Genomic DNA, 18,766 nt, shown 5'->3' on the forward strand with positions numbered 1-18,766 from the left:
TACCTCCCAGCTCTGAGCTCCTGGGTTACGGTTCAGACTGGGGGTGCCTGTCTGTGTTGAATCTGTATGTTTCCTCACATTTCACTGCGATTTTGCTGTGTGGCTTCTCCCACCTCCCCAAAAAGGGCCGACTAGCTTGGCAGACTCTTTTTGCTTGGCCTGATGATTTTTCTTTGGCTCTCCATTCTGGGTCATGCGCTCTCATAATCATAATAATAATAACATCACTTTATTAGCCCTTTACAATTTCTTGCATTAGGAATTGTCTTTTCGCATACCCCAGCGTGCTCTCCATGAGACACACAGACACACAGATAGGGAGAGAGCCTGGGGTCAGAGCGCAGGGTCAGCCATTGTACGGCGCCCCTGGAGCAGCTGGGGTTAAGGGCCTTGCTCGGGGACCCAATGGAGTAGGATTCCTCTGCCGGCTGCAGGATTTGAACCGGCAACCTTCAGCCACAGGCACAGATTCTTAGCTACAGAGCCATAAAACCACTTTGTTTCCAATGTTTCTGATATAAACATCTCAGCAGCACCTTGTTACCTGTGTTTCTGATATAAACATCTCTCACTACCACCTTTTTACCTGCATTTCAGGGATAGTGTCTGGGTTGATCCGTCCATGAAAAGCATCTTTCGGATAACGGATAGGATAAGGATACTGGAAGTAAATAGTATAATCCCTTTATCCAAGAACAGCCCACTGCCAAGATCATTTCTCAGTTTTCTACTTGTGTTCTGCAAACAAGCTCCTGAAAATGACACTGGGTGTAACGTTCATGACAGAAGAAAGAACTGTGGTCTCTCTGAAAGAGCAACTCAAGCGTAGAAACAAGCCTTTCGCATCATCAGAGCTCAGTGTGGTAACTGATGTCAATCTTGTATAGCTAGTTTTGTAGAACTGATGATGAATTTATTGTACGAAATAATCACATGCAACATTTAAATAACTGAATTTAAAATTCTCAAGAGTCTAATCTCCTGATTAGACTCACCAGTTTGAATACATAACATCGCCATATGTTAACAAATGAATGAACACCTATTTTTTTTTAAAGAGGAAAGTATGCTTTACTGAATGCTTGTTCCAAGATTCTAAGATTTGCCGGCCTAAAACATAAACGCATCGGGCTCCCCCTGGTGGCTAACACGCCACATCACATCAGGAAATCTACAGTTGGCTCGGCTCCGTTCACTATCTCCTGGTCTAGTCTAATCTAATCTTTTGAAATAAACATTTTCATAAATGTCAGAGAAGCAGATATTTAATTCTATTTTTTTTTCATTTATTTAAGATAAAGCCATCAATTTACCTTTTTTACAGGAATGATGGTCAATTATGTCACGTGTGTGAAATGGACAATCGCAATGAAATGAAACCAACGAGAGACGATTAAACTGTTGATGTATTTGAAGTCACCCACCCTTTAAAAAAAGAAACTCCAGAACATAATTTGCTGATGAATACTGATGATAAAAATTCCAACATAAGAGAAATCACAGCTGGAATTACTCCCAGAAATCGGTAACAGCAGCGAGTTGTGTTTCGTTCACAATTGATTATCCGCCACCTGCGCTCTTCTTCCAAAGGCACCTCCAGACTCTTCCCACAAGTCCCAGGGTACTGGTGAAGCCTTCTTCCGCAATCCCTGCAGTCGAAGATTATGTGTGTACTGCGACTGAGATGACTATATATGTGGCTCCAAAATGGATGACGAGGACGATTCATTTACAAGCGAAAATCCTGTAGATTTGGCCGCAAACTCGTTCGGTCTCCTGTTGTCCGGGTGGTTTGGAAAAGCAGCAGATTCCTCCCCCATCTTTGCCGACGCTGGGCGCTGCTCCCCCGGCTCCTGCTGTGCGTGTTGGGCTTGTAGATGTCTCTGAAGCGCTTTCTCTGTCCATAACTTGATCCTAGTTTAAGCCCTGGCTTGTGACCTGAGAATAAAATTCTTTAAAATCTGGTTGCTTTTCTTTCTCTTGTAAGGACGGTGAAGCTTGACATACACTCCAACCTAAGCTTCACTCCCAAATCACTTTCCTGTGATTTTCATGACAGTTCACGGAATTAAAGTAATAAACTGTGAACGGCAGGGGCCAAAACTTGATGATACTTGTCCCCCTGCCCCCATCATTAAATCATTATAAAAGGAGAGGATTTCTGTGGCTGTAAGGAAAAAACACCTTTTGGACAGGTTACTGTGGTGCATATTTACATTTGAAGGATAGTTTTCTTTACAGGGATAATCATGAAAAAAATCATCACAATGCATCTGCAAAATCAAGCAGACTTTAATCCAATTCTGTAAGTATTAATAAGGAAGGCCCACACAGTGGTGCAGTGATTAGCATTGCTGCCTCACAGCACTTTGGCCCTGAACCTGCGGTGCTATCTGCCTGGAATTTGTAGTGCTCTCCTCGTGTTTGTGCGAGTTTCCTCCCATACTCCAAAGACATACTGGTAGGTTAATTGGCTTCTGTAAAATTGACCTTGGTGTGACTCTGCATGCGTTTGTGACTGTGTGTGCCCTGTGATTGACTGGCGTCCTGTCCAGAGTGTATACTTGTGCCAAATAATAATAATTGCTTACACTTATATAGTGCTTTTCTGGACACTCCACTTAAAGCACTTTACAGGTAATGGGGACTCCCCTCCACCACCAATGTGCAGCCCCACCTGGGTGATGTGACAGCAGCCATAGTGCGTCAGAATACGCTCACCACACATCAGCTATCAGTGGGGAGGAGAACAGAGCGATGAAGCCAGTTCAGAGATGGGGAGGCCATGATTAGTAAAGGCCAATGGGAAATTTGGTCAGAAGACTGGGGTTACACCCCTACTCTTTTCGAGAAACACCTAGGGACCCAGGGAGGTCACAGAGAGTCAGGATCTCAGTTTCACATCTCATCCAAAGGACGGCGCCTTTTTATAGTATTGTATCTCTGTCACTATACTGGGGCATTAGGACCCACACAAACCGCAGGGTGAGCACTCCCTTCCGGCCCCACTAACACCTCTTCCATCACAGCAACCTTAGTTTTTCCCAGGAGGTCTCCCATCCAGGTACTGACCAGGCTCACACCTGCTGAGGTTCAGTGGGTTGTCAGTTGTGAGCTGCAGAGTGATATGGTTGCTGGGTGAAATGCATCCTGGGAAAAGTTCTGGTCCACCCAGACCCTGTATTGGATAAGAGTAATTAAAAGCACCGTGTATAGACAACATTTCAGCTGTGTTGCTCTTCCTGAAAAGGGAAGATTGAAGCCTGTGCCCTGACATATCTCCTCACTTGATTTGTGTAATACACTTTTCTGTTTTCTTTGTCTTTTCCAACAGTAGGGTGGCTGTACGGTATCAAACCAAACACTTTAAGATAAGCATTACGCATTTTAATATGCTGTAGCAAGGGGATTATCCATTATCAGAAAGCTGCTTCTTCCATGAAGCCCAAGAGCGCAGGACACCAGTCCACAGCAGGACACAACACACAATGGTGTATTTCCAGGGAAACTTGTCTTCCAACATTTCTAGAGTGGTGGCAGGACTCTCCACAAGTACACTCCACACGGTCAGCTGTTCCAGACTGGAATGAACCCAAGGCCCAGTTTGAACTATGAAGACTTCATAAATTGAAACAAAACGACAAGTATACACGCCTTAGTCTGCCTTTGGGGACAAAATCTAGGTCAAATTCAGGGTGATTGCTTGCAGTTGAAGTATCTGATTGTCTACCAGTAATTAATACTGAGCTCATCCTGTAGGTTTTAAAGCTTTAAAATAGATTAAATGATGATTTGCCAGTGGTGAGAGGAAAATATAAGATAGATTTGGGCCGTACAGCAAATATGCGAAAGCTATATGAAAATCTCATAATCACAAATCCACCCCATCACCACATCCACAACCTAATAATGCCTAGAGGTCATTTTAAAATACAGATATTTCCTTTGCACGTAATCAAAAAAGTGAAGTTATTTGTTTAATTCACAAATAAATACTGACGAAAAAACATTACATGAAGCCAATAAAACGTTTATTCACCCCACCCGTGACCACCGGGTGGTCATTCTATCTACGTGGGTGTGGATCGCATTCCTTGCTTCTCCTCTCAGGACATTCAGCTTGGCCTGCTAATGACTTTCAAAACGATCAGTAACGCAAAGGTCCGCGTTGGAAAGATGTACATATTTATTTTGGAGTTGTGTTAGGTTAACCATTGCGTGAAATCAGCTACTGCAGAAGGGACGCATTTTTTCCACCGGAGCCATTTTTCCTTTTGTGTCAATCACATCGTGAAGTAACCATATCTTAATTACTGATCACTTTATAAGCACCTTTAGCTCTGTAGTAGCGTGAGGTTTCAATCGCACCTCAAGCTGAAGCTGAAATGTCCTTTTGTTGCAACTGGGCAGGATTTGTTTAAGATACACTTGTATTCATATATACACACTTAACTGAGGACTGAGCGTTATTTCTTTGCAGTATCTCGTTGAGACAATTGATCTAGATATACTGGCAGAACTTTACCTAATCATAAAGTAAGCAAACGTCTGACACAAAGCATTTCAAAACTATATTTCTGCTGCTTTTCTTTCAATTCAGTTTTATGTCAGTAGGTGGAGTGTGGAGACAGCTCACCTCGTAATTTTCTTGTGTCCGACCTCGGATCCGAAAGAATGATTTTCAAGCCACTCCTTACACTGTTGTCAATCTCCAATGCAAATCTCATGTCTCACTTCCTTTTCAATCTGGTTGTGGGATGGGGGTTGGTGAAGTTTTGTCTTAAAGGAAAAACATCATGTAAAACCTTCAAAACAATCGAAAAGAGCAAAACTTTTTGTCATTCATCTAGCTCCATGTGGTGGGAACTAAACTGAGGCTAAACAAAGAGCGAATGGCAAGCAAAGTTTCAAATTAGCTTTTAAACGGTAAGTACAGTGCAAATAATGTAATACAACGGAACTGGATTTTTTCCATAAACTAAACACGCTCTACTTTATTTAAGGTTCGAGGGAGATTATGCATTGTAGTACGATATAAAACTATATTTCCTCCTTTCTGGGAAGTTGGTGGATTTCATATGTTTCAGTGCTCCTAAGAAGTTTGCGTAGATCCATCGTTTGATCGGATAAATGTGTGGTGAAGTCTTGAGCGATCATCCTGTTTAAAACCGGCAGATAAGGTTTCTGACGGTCTTTCAGTAGGACACGCAAGTTCTCTCGCTTCTTTTTGCTCTTCAGAGATAGTTTTACCTGCATATTTGTTAGGTAATCATACTGGTGTAATATGTCTCGCAGGACAAAAAAGTATCGTAAAAATGTAGGCTTTAAAAATACTCGACAACTGTTGTCATGAATTCAGTGCAAGCATGGCTTGCAATATTGATCTTAACGCTGGAGTCGTGTCTGATATACTTCTTTTTACGTATTTTCCCGTTTTGTCATTATGGATACACGGAATTACATTTTCATTGCCGTACAAGCATAGTATATAAAAATGAGTCAGAGGCGAATTGAAATAGTCTTAATTATTTTTCGACCAGATATTTTAGTAATAGTACTTCACTACACGCATATTTCTTCTGAGCCATATCTGAGATCCGTCTCTCCCTGTTTCTAAAGAATGCTGGTGGCATATTGCATATACAATTTGTAGATATATCTCGTTATGTCCCCTGGATAGCTATAGCATACCACCTGTTGTCGCACAAGTTAATTTTGTGGTGCGGTTTCAGAGCGAGTGATTAATCGAATTTTTCTTATATAAGTAATGCTCCTGAAAATCAGAGCAAGTATAGGGGGTTATTTAAAATATTCATGAAAATTGCCTGTGAATCCTTATCTGTGGTGAATTTGTTTTAATCCTGGTTTCATTTTGCATCTTTATTGGTATAGATGCTGAAATACTATTGTGATCCCTGGCAATTATCACCGTCACTCTGATTTATTAAAGGATCGTGTCGAATAAATGTGACGTTATTTTTAAAATATACAGGTTGGCATTGCAGATTGTACTACACAATGGGGTTTTTTTTATCAACTTTAAGGTGACTAAAAAAAGTCTTCTGGTCATTAATGCTGAATTTTGTGTGGTCTGGTTTTTGAGGCAGCTGATACCATGCAGGTGACAGACGGTCCCAGACACTCCCCTGTGTTTCTGCCACCGCTCAATGGGAACAGCCACAGGTCACCGGGGTATGTGCCTGGGAGAATTGCCCCAGTCCGATCCCCACCTCCACCAAAGATCTGCCCCTCTCTGAAGTCCCCGGACCCCCAGGAGAACCGCACCAGCTTCACATTCGCCATCGAGGAGCAGAGGAGAGGAAGAGCAGGCGAGAGGAAGAGGAGGAAATACACTTTGATCTGTTTCGCTGTTTCTGTGTTTGCATTCTTCATTGCACTAGTTCTTATACTCAGCTTGACAACGAGAGACGTTATAGATGGTGAGTGAATGTTTGCCAGTAAGCATGCAGTTTTCTTTCTTAGTTTACGTTTAAAATGTTGTGCCCTGACTAGCTGAGAAAACTATAAATAAGAAAATGAGCTAGGTGCAGAAAAGAAAAAGATAGGTGAAGATAATGGACATCACTGGACTTCTAAGACTAGACATTTCTTTTTTATGACTTCTGCAGTTCAGAAGCAGCAGTAAATGTCTAAAAGCTAAGAAATCTTTCATATCTGTCCAAACGCATTTTGCCTTGGAGAGAGATCTTTTCTGAATGGCGCAGTGATGGTCACATTAATGGCAGAGCTCCACACCAGATGGCAACATGGCTGTCTTCATGGGGCATGTTGGGTAATAGTTGTGATTTTACTTGGTTTCTCAGTCATATCTCGCCACACATAAGCGAGTGGACACATTGACCACGGTCAAGACAGACAGGCAGACAGGCAGACAGGCAGTGCAAGTGCCCATGGGACTTGTCCATAAGACTGCCACAAGGAGAGCTCAGGTGAGAAGCAGAACATCGCAACAGATAGTGTTTGCCATTACTGAGCTATGTTATCTGCTTAGAATGCAATATTGAGACAAAGCAGCCAGGGCAGGGGCCACAATCTAAGCCACCCAGGAAGAAAACTCTCTTTTTACCAGTGCGCCCAGATGGTCAGAGAAGTGCCGTCTAGACGGTGTGCAGCAGAGTTATCTGCTGTCTAGGCACTGTGCTTCCTCGGAGCACATGAGGCACTGGGATCGAATCTCAGCAGGAGCAGGGAGAGCTGCACAAATCACACTAGCAAGCTGTAAAGACCAGTGGATATCAGAAGAAATATACGGTCTTATGCCATTCATGTGTCGTGATATAATGATGTTGTTGTTATTATTATTATTTGGATGACTGAAATCCAGACCAGCTTACATCTGTACACAGATGTATGTGACTGGGCATTTCACTGAATCAGTCTGCATGCAGCAACATGTTCAAGCAGTGACCTTCCAGATTCCAGAGCCCTGCCCACTACTCCACACTGAGCCACAGCCTTCTGTTTCAGTTGGCTGGGAAGTTACAGAGATGAACTGCAGTTGAATGCAAAATTTCATGACCGTGCTTCTGTGCTGTGTGTTACATGTAATATATTCCTTGCTCCCTTCAAAAAGAGGGCTTAACAGCCAAAATTGTGTCTCTTTTGTTCTACTTTTGGGGAAAAAGTAAAGGAATTAACCTTCTCTTTTTTTTCTGTGCAGTCAGTACACGTTGTCGCAACAACCCGCTCAAATCTGTGTGACGTGCCTGTGTATATATACAAATATTCTGTTTATCATTTCAGAAAACTGCCCACACCACAACCCCTCCCTTAGCAACTGGAATCCAGGACATGATCCAAAGAGAGATGTAATTATCAGGAAAGGAGACTTGTTTCGCTTGGAGTCATCAGCTGCACTCCGCTCTTTAATCATTAAGGAAGGAGGTATTGTGTTAATTATGACCAGGTGTTGGCACTATTAGGATGGGTCTTGTCAAGGGCAGCCCGTTTTTATAGCCTATAAGAGTGTCTTGACCAAGATAGGATAACCAATAGTTTAATATTAAAAAATAAATCCCTGATTTCTTGCTTCTTCTTACATTCCTCTGACATGTACACATTTAAAACAAACTGTGCTTTGAAATTGACAAGGGGGATTCTTAGTGAGCTGTGCTGCTGCACAGCTCTTGGGTCTCGGGTTCGATTTCGGTCTGGAGTGCCTTTGTGCATGTTCTTGTGAGGTTTTCTTCTCATGTTTTAGTTTCTTTCCATCTCACAGAGACATGCTATGTCATATTTCTCTGTGCGTGTGTACATGTGGTGTACGTTTGCCGTTGATCTATTATTCACCCCAGGCAACATCATGTAATTTCCTTCGGTTTTTGTATTTTGGGCGTTTTGTGCTTTTGCTTCATTTCATCTTCTACAGTCGCAGAATTCATATAAACTGTGGTAGGAAGTGTCATCAGTCTAAAACCAGCCCGTTCATACAGTGGTTTATAAGTGCGAAGTGTGCGCAAACAGTTCTGCTGAACAAAACTTGTTTCTTGTTAAGGTTTGCTGGTGTTTGCTGACAACGCGGACGGCTCCAGGAACATCTCTTTAAGAGCTCGACACATCCTCATCGAGGCTGGCGGTGCCTTACATATTGGTTCTCCCGAGTGCCGCTACAAATCCAAAGCCACCATCACCCTGTTGGGCAGGTCAGAAGAAGGTGAGGAAGTTCCAGGCTTTGGGAGGAAGTTCATCGGAGTGAAAGCCGGCGGGACGCTGGAGCTACACGGCCTGCAGAAGCTCTCCTGGACGCTGCTGTCTCAAACCCTGCCGTCTTCTGGCCTGGCTGCTGGGGTATACGCCTTCGAGAAGAACTTCAGCCGCGGCATCAATTTACGAGTGATAGACCAAGACACGGCCGAGGTCTTAATCAAGCAGAGGTTCGATACTCACGAGTCCAGAAACGACAGCAGATCCCTCCACGAGCTCCTGAAAGCCCTCCCTCCTGGGCGCATTGTGGCCTTAGCTGTGGGCGACTCGGCTGTCAAGAGCTTGCTGGAGGAAACCAAGCAAACGATACAGGATTTACTGGGGAGCTCTTTTGTCAGTGATTTGAAATACAGGTAATTCAGTTTTATTTTCTGTTTCAAAGGGGCCTGTGCTCTTTTTTCTTCTTTTGCGGCATTTTTTTTTTCCCAGTTGGATAATTAAAGCATCTTGATTTAGCATATGGAGAGACACATATTAAAACTGCTTGAGAGGAGCTAGTTTTTGGATGCAGACACAAGCTCTGGGCAAGTTGTTCAGAAACTAAAATGAGAGGAGGATGTTGCAGAGCTACCTGGGTTTCTATCTACATCATATTTCTCTTTTTTAAAAAAGAGTTTTCCTAATAAGGACTGGGTATATTAAATGTGAGCACAAACAGAATCATCATGTGATGATGTGATGATTATTTGAGGCATTCTAATACTGCAATAGAGCCAGTCCCCTTGATATGTGCATCAACCATGAAATTTTATCAGTGGCCTTTTTATTAGAAGAATACAGTTGTGAACATGCAAACTCCACACAGAATGTTCCCTGGGCCAGCATAAAACCCGGAACCTAAGAGCTGTGAGGCAGCTGTGTTACTGTGCTGCCCTTGGATAATGCTGATTGGAGGTGAGAAAACAATATCATAACATAAACAGGTTACAAATGAGAACCAGAAATTAACCAGAACGGCCCATTTGGTCGTTACTGGTTAATTTATCTATGAAACTCAACCAGTTGTTTCTTGAAAGAAGCCAGGGTATAGGCTTGAACAGCATGGGTGGGTAGCTTGTTCCATGCTTCCACAACCCTTTGGGTAAAGAATGCCAGGCTGCTTTCACTTGTTCCCTCTGGTTCCTGTTTCACTGTTTCACAAAATCTGAAGATTTTTTTTGTCAGTGCCTTCAAGACTTTTGAATACTTGGGTCGGGTCCCTTTGTAGTCTTCTATCTTCAGGACTAACAAGGTTGAGTTCCCTCAGCCTGGCAGTGTAAATCTAGCCCCTTAAGTGGTTAAAGCCCTAGAAAATACTCTAGAGACAAATGTGGTTAACCTTCAACTCATGGATTAGAGTAATTATATGAGTAATAGTATAATAGTAACAGTAATAGTTAGCACAGTAATAATATGAAGTGTGCAGTACTACTTGAGCAGGAGTGTATGTGCTCTTGCAATTAGCTGGGTGTTAGCTGAACTCCTTCATAAGTTTGTTACTTTGACCAATTTCAGGTTTTTGGAACACTAAAGTCCTCACTCATGCTCGATATGTAGACCCTCTGCATTCAGAAACGTGAACGAAGGAGGTCTCTGAAAGCTATTTTTATTTCCTGCTTGTCCTGCAAAATGACATAACATCCTGCAGTAAATCACGTTAAATGCAGTAAGATGATGCCAGTCTCCACAAAAATGAAGTTCCTGCTGGGAGCAGAGTTTTAAAAAGCTTCACATTAGTTAGTGAAATGTGTGTCCTTTCCTGAATAAATTTTCTTTGTGTGCAGTCCAGAACAGACATTTAAGCCCAAATGCTATGACAAAGACTATCTTGGAAAAGATTAATGCTTTTTTAAGAGGTGCTGATCGTGATCGAAAATAATGTTTTTATTCAGCTTCTTGGATCTAATGTAAAAAGCACAGAGGGATTTAATTTTTAAAATTATATTTTTCTACACAGACTGTTGTTGTGTAAACGCTCTCCTCTAGTTTGGAGTGATGGAAAATACATTAGGAATTTGTGTGTGAAATTCCATTTAGTTGGAAGGAAAATACTAACCTAAGCTCTGAAATTTTCAATAAGGTTTTAAAGAATCTTTGGGATCTGTCCCCACCTTATCAGCTGATATTTTTTTTACTGCCATAGCAAAAGGAAAAAAAAAAAGATCAGAGCCAAGAAAAATAGTCCTGAATCCTTAGACTACACTTGTCAGCCTGCCCTGTTCAATACTTCTGTACAGAAATAACAAAAACAGCATCTGGCAGGAAAGAACTGTGGTTCTTGTGCTTGAATTCTAACATTCATCCTAGTCTAGCTATTAAAACACTTGAGGCATAGACTTTTATTGACCATGTAAAAAAATATATAGTCATCTGAGGTCTGCTTTATCTGCTGTATTTAACAAGTCACCACTGCTTTGTTGATGGAATTATTTCAGTAATGCTTGTATCCCTGGTTTTGGTGTGAATATTTTTTATCTTTACTTAGCAGAGACTGGCTTCTATAGTACCAAGTGCATCTTCCAGATTCACTTTTCTATTTGAACATATGACCAGCCCCAGTGTTCTTAATAACAATCAATTACTGTACACCTCAGGCAGCAAGTACTTTCATATGTTGTATATATGCTTACTAAAAAAACAAGTTAAATATGCATTTGGAAACAGAAACATTTGATTTAATCAGGATTCATCCTCATTTGTGTGTCTATTGTTTAAAAAACGTTTTTCACTATTTATAGGATTAGGTATATATGGCAGAGTTTTCATACCTGCACCAGGTATTGTCTGCACACAATTATAGCTTTAGAGAAATCCACATCTATTACGAGATCTGAAAAGGTTTTCTTACTTTTAATAGTTATATTGTTTGTGGAAGTTTGATTTATTTTTTGCACACATAATTTCCCTCGTACACTTAATAGAGTGTTATTTTCATTTTAATTATAGTAATATCATCAAAGAGGCTTTAAACCTCATAATTAACTTTTTAAAAACACATTCTGTTGTTCCGAGCAAGTATTCCTTGCAAAATCCAAAACACAACACTAGATGCATTTCAATTAGAATTTCTGTTTACCCTGTCTCTACAAGGACATGAGTATTAACTATTTGCTGAGGATTTCCAAAAACAAGAGAAATGTTCCAGAGCATCATAGAATCATAGAATTCTATTCATCATAGAATAAAGGGTAAATGTATCGACTTTTGCACCCCTAACCTGTTCTATATTTTTTTGTACTTTACTCACTGGTTTATTAGTGCGTTAGTGCTCTGAATAATTATCTTTCTTTCAGATGAAATTCATGTTATAAAACCTTCCACTATTACCATCGGGTGAAACTGACTTACTCAGAGAAATAAAGTCAAAATTAAAACGTTGAGCGATTTGCTGTCATAAGAAAGGACCGACATTTGTGGCAGTTCTTAAATGAACAGGTGTGTGCAAAATATCCAAAGTTTAAACGGATGTTTCTAGAAAGTTCACTTAGTCCTGAGACTGACAGGAAGATGGCAGAATCCAGGCATCAGTGAAAGAAAGCACCCTCCCTTGTCCTCCATCTTGGCAAAAACAATGTGTCCCTGGCAGTGCAGGGAGAGCAGGAAAGGGACAGTGGAGGATATGGACATAAAAGACAAGGAAGACCGAATGTGACCCATAAGTCCGACCATGGGCAGCGCATTGACGCAAGCACTCCACTGTGTGATGTCAGGTGTCATCAGATGTTGGATGGGGAAGAAAATATGTCAAAACACTTTTTCTATTAAATGAGATGCCTGAAAGCTTATTGTCCTCCAAGGGCTGTGCAGATAACCTTCATGTGTGTGAAAACAAATATAGGAAATCGTGTGATAAAGTGTCCCAAGTTGATTTAGTTTGAACTAGGGAAGCAGTGCAAGTTGGAAACAGATTTCTCAGGCAGGATGTGTGTTCCTGTCAGTCAGTTGTAGCATACCATTCAGTTTTTGTGTCGGATTCAACATGCATCATAGGTTACTGGGGTAAGTGTGCACTGCAGATTATTTTCACTGTGATGGAGATGTTTTAGAGGAAGCCGAAAAATTGGAGGGTGAGATTTTCAAGTACGGCTGATTTGCTCAATGCCCTGGGGGCAGGAGTAGGCGGCACGCTCTACATTTCTTCACAATTCTTGTGAATTGAAGGGGTGTGATATTGGCCCTAATTTATTTCTTTGACTATTTCAGTTATAAGGAAAGTTGGAGGAAATACTCATTTTCATTTGTTAAGGGAGTTTTGCCATCTGAGCAGAATCCAGATTTCCCATAGCTCCTGAGCCCATGTGGATGACCTCAGTCATTCCCGAGAAACTGTGTACTCAGGACAGGCCATCCGCAGCTTCCTGTAGTTACTCATCATGAAGTGTTAGTGCATTTGATTTCCAATTTGCCCATGTGTCATTTCTCAAAGAATTGCAAGGCGATAAATGCAGTATTCATTTTTATACATTTTCACTTCAGGACGTGTGATGCTGAGTAGTTTGGGCACTCAGCGTGTAAAGAGGTGTAAAGATGCTATCATGTTGCAAGAAATATTGTCCCATAATTGTACATTTACATTTGTCCCAATATTTTGATTTGAGGTGTGTGTATATGGGACTATTTTATATCTTGTATTGATTAAAGCTTAGAAGTACTCAAGACTGTAAGCTGTAGGTGTTTCCTAACACAACTCTGATGGTGTAGGCGAAGAATTCAGATTTGGATTGATTTAAGGCAGTGATTGATAGATTTGAAAAGTAGGTAACAAGGACACAGCCGTAGTTTGTACATTGCTTTCCAACACAAAATCCCGTGAGAGGCTGTCATGAGATAATAAGCGATGATAACGAGAGAGGCTTCGGCCTCCCTGGACGAGGAGCAAAGTGGACAATGGCGTTTCTCCCCGCAGGCAGGCCTGGGCTCTGGTGGGAGTGGTGGGCGGCGGCAACGCCTCCTGCAGCGAGGACGTGCGGGAACACGAGAACCACGATACCGGGGGGCGAGCTGTGGCCCGCAGGGAGTTTCTCACAGTGGACGGGGTCAGGTTCTCCGTCACTGCCTACAGCGAGTGGAAAAATGGTTTGTGGTTGATAAAGCCTCTCTTTTTAAAGGGGACCTTTTCTGAGTTTTTCTTTCTCCCTGTCTGTAACTGCCTGCTTCTGACTGTTGTTGTACGTAGCTTTTTTAAATGTTAAATGGACAATGTATGTCTTAGTTCAGGTGGGTAGCTGCGTCAGCATGCGTAGGCTGCAAAGGAACAAGTAATAGGTTTATTCCATGCTGAAAAAAAGAAGAGAGAAAACGCAACGTTTCGGCCGTGGAGCCTTCACACCTGAAGAAGGCTACACGGCCGAAACATTGTGTTTTCTCTCTTCTTTTTGTCAGCATGGAATAAACCTATTACTTGTTCCAATGTATGTCTTGTCAAGGAATCATTAAGGTTATTTTCCTTATCCTTAACAATTAGCAGGCACCCTTGTGATAAGCAAGACTGTGAACACCCTCTGTAAAACAGTTATCAATACATTCAAAAAGCCAAAAACATTAAACATCCAGTAAAACAGTTATGGTTTCCTAATACGTTGGGACAGCAGGATATAGTTATCTTAGTTAAAGTTTTAATGTAAGTAAACTAGTGAATTAGTTACACATGTTCACAGCAGTAAAGGCTTTGCAAATGTATGGGCTTATTAAGTCCTCTGAAGAGATTTTTGTGTTTTATGTACTAATTTCAACTTTTTTTTCTCAGACTGCAGTTTGAATGGTATAAACCAAATTCTGTTTTCGTGACCAAATGCCGTTGGTCAGTCTTCTCATCCCATATTCTCGCCCCTCGTTTTTGACTTGTGATCATTCGTTTTCCTGTCCCCCGCAGGCTATCCGATTTCCGGTTTCCAAGTGGATGTTGTGGATGGAGTAGTATTGCACCTAAACGACGATGTTCAGAGCTGGGGTCCAGGTGACCGGATCGTCATTGCCAGCACTGACTACTCCATGCACCAAGCTGAAGAGTTTACCCTCTTGCCCTGTCCAGAGTGCAGCAAGAAGCAGGTCAAAATACAGGGTAAGGAAGTCGTTTGTGTGTCTTCATTCCACTGGCTGTTTCCAGAGGCCAAGACAGTGCAAGCTGGTGATAGTCGGCTCTTGCATGTTAATCCAACATTACTGCAGTACTGCTGTCCAGCTGACACAGGGGCCTACTGTACCTTTCACTGTGGTTTAAGGTAGAGTTTGTAGCAGGAATTGAAGAAATTAAACTTTCAAATCACTCTTAAGTTTTGACAAATTGAAGTGTTGGAGGACAACACGACTCCATTTTTTCTGGAACTCTTTTACAAGAGTAAAACAGAAAAGGAAGAGTTCTCTGGCTTTCAAATAACATACGTAACTTGCACATTGTACATAATCTGCTTATTTTTGTGATGTTTGATGCAGCACTGACTGAGAAAGAAATACACGGTGCTTGCTTATGACTAACATTCAAGCAGCGTACTGGGCTGTTGAGAGCCCAGTCAGGTGAAATAAAGAGCTCCCTATCTGGCAATTATGCTAACTGTCTGCTGACAGTTATTAAGGTTGTTCCTTGTGCCGCAGTGTGTGGAAATGGTTTTCAGCTGCGTGTCGCACAGACATGCATTAGTCTGCCTGAGTAGCGCCACTGGGCATAAAACGTCAGGGTTTCTGCACATGTGACCGTGCATCTAGACATGTACGTTTCCACTGTGAGATTTCGGCGTTTTCCCCACAAACCAAAATGAGTGTCATTTTGCCTTGATACTGTCGACTGTCAGTGAACCTTGAACTTAACAGTAGTTACAATTGCTCAGTACAAAACTCCCTTTGTGTTTGCTCCAGGAATGAACAACAGCATGATCATAGTTTTAATGGGTGTCTGACTGCTTCATATTGGGATGATTGCCATTGAGTAATACCATATGATTTTCGGAGAAATTGCCTAGCTCTCTGATAAGGCCTCTAACACATGAAACACATTTTTGAGTCAGATGCCTTTCGGTTGAGGGATGTTCTGAATTAAGCATATCATTACCCTAATGTCCGTAGTTCTGCAAGCTGTTTCCAGCACGTTCTGTTTAAGTGTAAATGATCTTAAGCATATGATGAATTCCTCTCAGCAATTATCAACCCCTGTATCAGTCTAAAGCCTGATGTCATCAGCTCTCGGAAGATAAAGTAAAACGGGGCCCGAGGCAGGGCACAGACAGGACACAGGATGGAGCTGGGAATGATGAATTCGGGGACATTTCCTTCTGGACCCCAAAGTTTAAATCAGTTCCTGGATTTAGCAAACATTGTGATATAGGGATTGAAGTCAGACCTGCATTTGTTCAAGTAGCTGTAACTACTTATAATTTGTAACCCATGGTCATTTTTTAAAAAAGCAGTAAATCTAACCCCAGTATAAGATCCCTTTAGCATAATTCACTGATGCCTTTGTCTCTTCTCTTCTTTGTCTCTTCCCCTACTTTACTGCTTTGCACATGATGCTACACAATCCTAAGTATATCATTATTTCAGTAGTGGGAGATTTGAGCTCCCTCAGAGTGTAAAGACACTTCATATCTCAGGGTATAAAGTTAAGCATACCACGCTACATTTGTTATACTATATACCTAAAGGAAGGCCATGAGTTCTTTTACGTTTGTCTCCTTCATTTTCTTTCAGTTAAAGTAATTTTAAAATTAGGACTGTATATACCTCCTGCTATTCTAATGTACTTTTGTGGCCTCTTGGTTTTTTTGATTTTTTGTTTTGTGGCTTGACTGGTAAAAGTGGTAAAACAGCTAATTTCCTGCCAGATTCGACAGCTGAAGCAGCTGGTCTATAAATATAAGATGAAGAGAGGCAAGCTTTCTTGCCACACTGACATCAGGAAGGAAGTACAACTTATAGATTTTTTTAATGGGAAATACAAGTGTTGTGAAATTCAAGCACAAACTGCTTCTACATTTTTGCTTTGCCAACACACAGTAAAATATACAGTGTATATAGTTTTGCACCTACAAGTGTCTCCCTAGTTATGCTGCGTACAATAAACATTAGTAGCATTATCAGTCACGAAGCACCCAACTTAAGAAAGGTTATCGTCTCAGCTCGTTGGCTCAGCTCCTCAGCCAACGCCCTGTGAAACGGAAAACCTTTCACGGCCACAGCACAGAAGAAACAATTCTTAACCTACAGTGTGTGCAGTCTTTAACTCATTATCACGTTGTTCCTTTTTAGTCAGAAACTTCTATTGCATACACTAAGCAAATGTTCCTATTATTTATTGTTCACTTCATTTGTTAGTTGGTTCAAGTAATAGAGTAATAGATGAGATTGTGATCCTGCTTTTTGTAAGATTACGGCCGTAGCAATCCCTTGGCTTCAGACTGTTTGAGACGCAGTTTTGCTTGCCAGGAAAAAAAATAGCCCCTTGAAAATGTTGGTTGTGTGATGGAGTGTCCGAATGTTTGACTATTTGTAGATGAACTTGATTTGCTCATTTTAACCATGGACGAACTGTGAGAAGAAAAAAATCTGCATAGGAATTAGGAATACAAACTGAGATTTATTTCTTATTACGGTCTTAAATTGCTGTGAAAAAATGCTGATGAACAGCAGGCTCAGTAAACCACACAGCCCTGCAAGTCCTAAGGGACAAATGCTTTTTTCTAACCGTTTTACTTTTCTCCATCAGGAAAGCCTCAGTTCCTGCATGTAGGTGAGATCATTGATGGGATTGATATGAGAGCGGAAGTTGGTCTCCTCACCAGGAACATCCTTATCCAGGGGCAGATGGAAAATTCCTGCTATGGAAACAACCTGTGCCAGTTCTTCAGCTATGATTCCTATGGAGGACACATCAAGGTTTGCATCCTAAAAAAGTGATGGCTCATGGGGGAGTGCTGATTGAGTTCTTCATAATGTACTGGACACTTTGTCAATGAAATAGAAGCTTTTTTTTCCCATATTCACAGATGAATTGAAAGAAGGATTTAATTTAGGAAAAAAAGGCATGCGTGATATTTTGTTGAGGATAATAAATCAGTATTTAGAAGTTGAAATGGAGACACCCAAACTTTTAATTTCTTCATATTTTGGAGTATGCTCTTGATGTGGGAGCGGACATTGAATTGAAGTTGTCTGCTTTTGTCACGGTTTATGTGGTGTGGTTGCCTACAGCTTATTTATTGCTTCATGTCCGTGTCAAAACATTAAGGGAAGATGAGATAAAAGGAAGAAGCTTTGCCAGTTTCACTGTGCAAGAACAGGTTGATTACTCACCCAGGCTTGTGATGAGTAACAGCTCTAAGCTGTTTTGGGTTAGTGATGCATACTCAATCTCCTGTAATACTTTGAATAACCCTCTGACTAAATACAACATGGTCTAGGTAAAATTCCACTTTAATTTAATGGTAAAATCTTGCCATTTTTCTACCTGGTCTGCTTTGTAGTGGGGGTGGTATCTAACACCTGCTACTTTTTACCCAGCTGGTGCCCTACGATCTGTAAAAACCTTTGACATCCTTTGGGTTATAAAATGCAATATAAATGCAAGGTGTCATACTATTATTAAATATAACGTCTTTCGTTATGTAAATTAAAATTATAGAATCCTTGTGGTTGCCTTATGAACTAATATCCCACATAATTCGAGTCTCAGAATGTTTTTGTTATCGGTGTAAGATGTTGCCATTGTGCTCCAATGCGTTCAGTGGAAAATAAAGAAAAAACAGCTTAAGACTTCCAAAACAACCTAATTTGGTGTTACAGTAAATGTAAATGAAGAAGACTCTTCCCAGTTGTTTTTGAAAACTAGGTCATACAGTTCACCTTAATGAGTTTATGTTGGCATGTGCTAATGTCTGAGACTGTTTCAGGAGTTTGGCAAAGAAAGCTGAAGAAAAATAAGACCCAACTGCAGTGAACCAACTTGTACAGAACCACTACTGCGCTACGCATCCGCCACCACATTCAAAAGCAATAAAATACCAATGCAATAAAACCTACTATGAGAAATTAAGGATGGATAGGAATATAGGAATTAGGAATATTTACAACTACT

At 41.1% G+C, this 18,766-nt stretch overlaps 1 protein-coding gene across 2 annotated transcripts in view; it reads left to right on the plus strand.

The window, feature by feature from the left end:
• The first annotated feature begins 4,731 nt into the window (after window positions 1-4,731).
• Window positions 4,732-18,766, plus strand: part of cemip2 (cell migration inducing hyaluronidase 2) — a 37,574-nt gene continuing 23,539 nt past the window's right edge. Inside the window, exons 1-7 of one of the 2 annotated variants that reach the window (XM_088911733.1) lie at window positions 4,732-4,926; window positions 6,104-6,440; window positions 7,765-7,905; window positions 8,516-9,077; window positions 13,610-13,779; window positions 14,576-14,764; window positions 17,399-17,568. In XM_088911733.1, the coding sequence (XP_088767859.1) occupies window positions 6,116-6,440; window positions 7,765-7,905; window positions 8,516-9,077; window positions 13,610-13,779; window positions 14,576-14,764; window positions 17,399-17,568 (1,557 nt within the window). In that variant the 5' untranslated portion in view covers window positions 4,732-4,926; window positions 6,104-6,115. The remainder of the gene's footprint in view (window positions 4,927-6,103; window positions 6,441-7,764; window positions 7,906-8,515; window positions 9,078-13,609; window positions 13,780-14,575; window positions 14,765-17,398; window positions 17,569-18,766) is intronic. The other variant, XM_088911731.1, reaches the window with a different exon arrangement.

The sequence above is a fragment of the Atractosteus spatula genome, chromosome 3 (assembly GCF_055471065.1).
Source record: "Atractosteus spatula isolate fAtrSpa1 chromosome 3, fAtrSpa1.hap1, whole genome shotgun sequence".
Lineage (NCBI taxonomy): Eukaryota > Metazoa > Chordata > Actinopteri > Semionotiformes > Lepisosteidae > Atractosteus > Atractosteus spatula.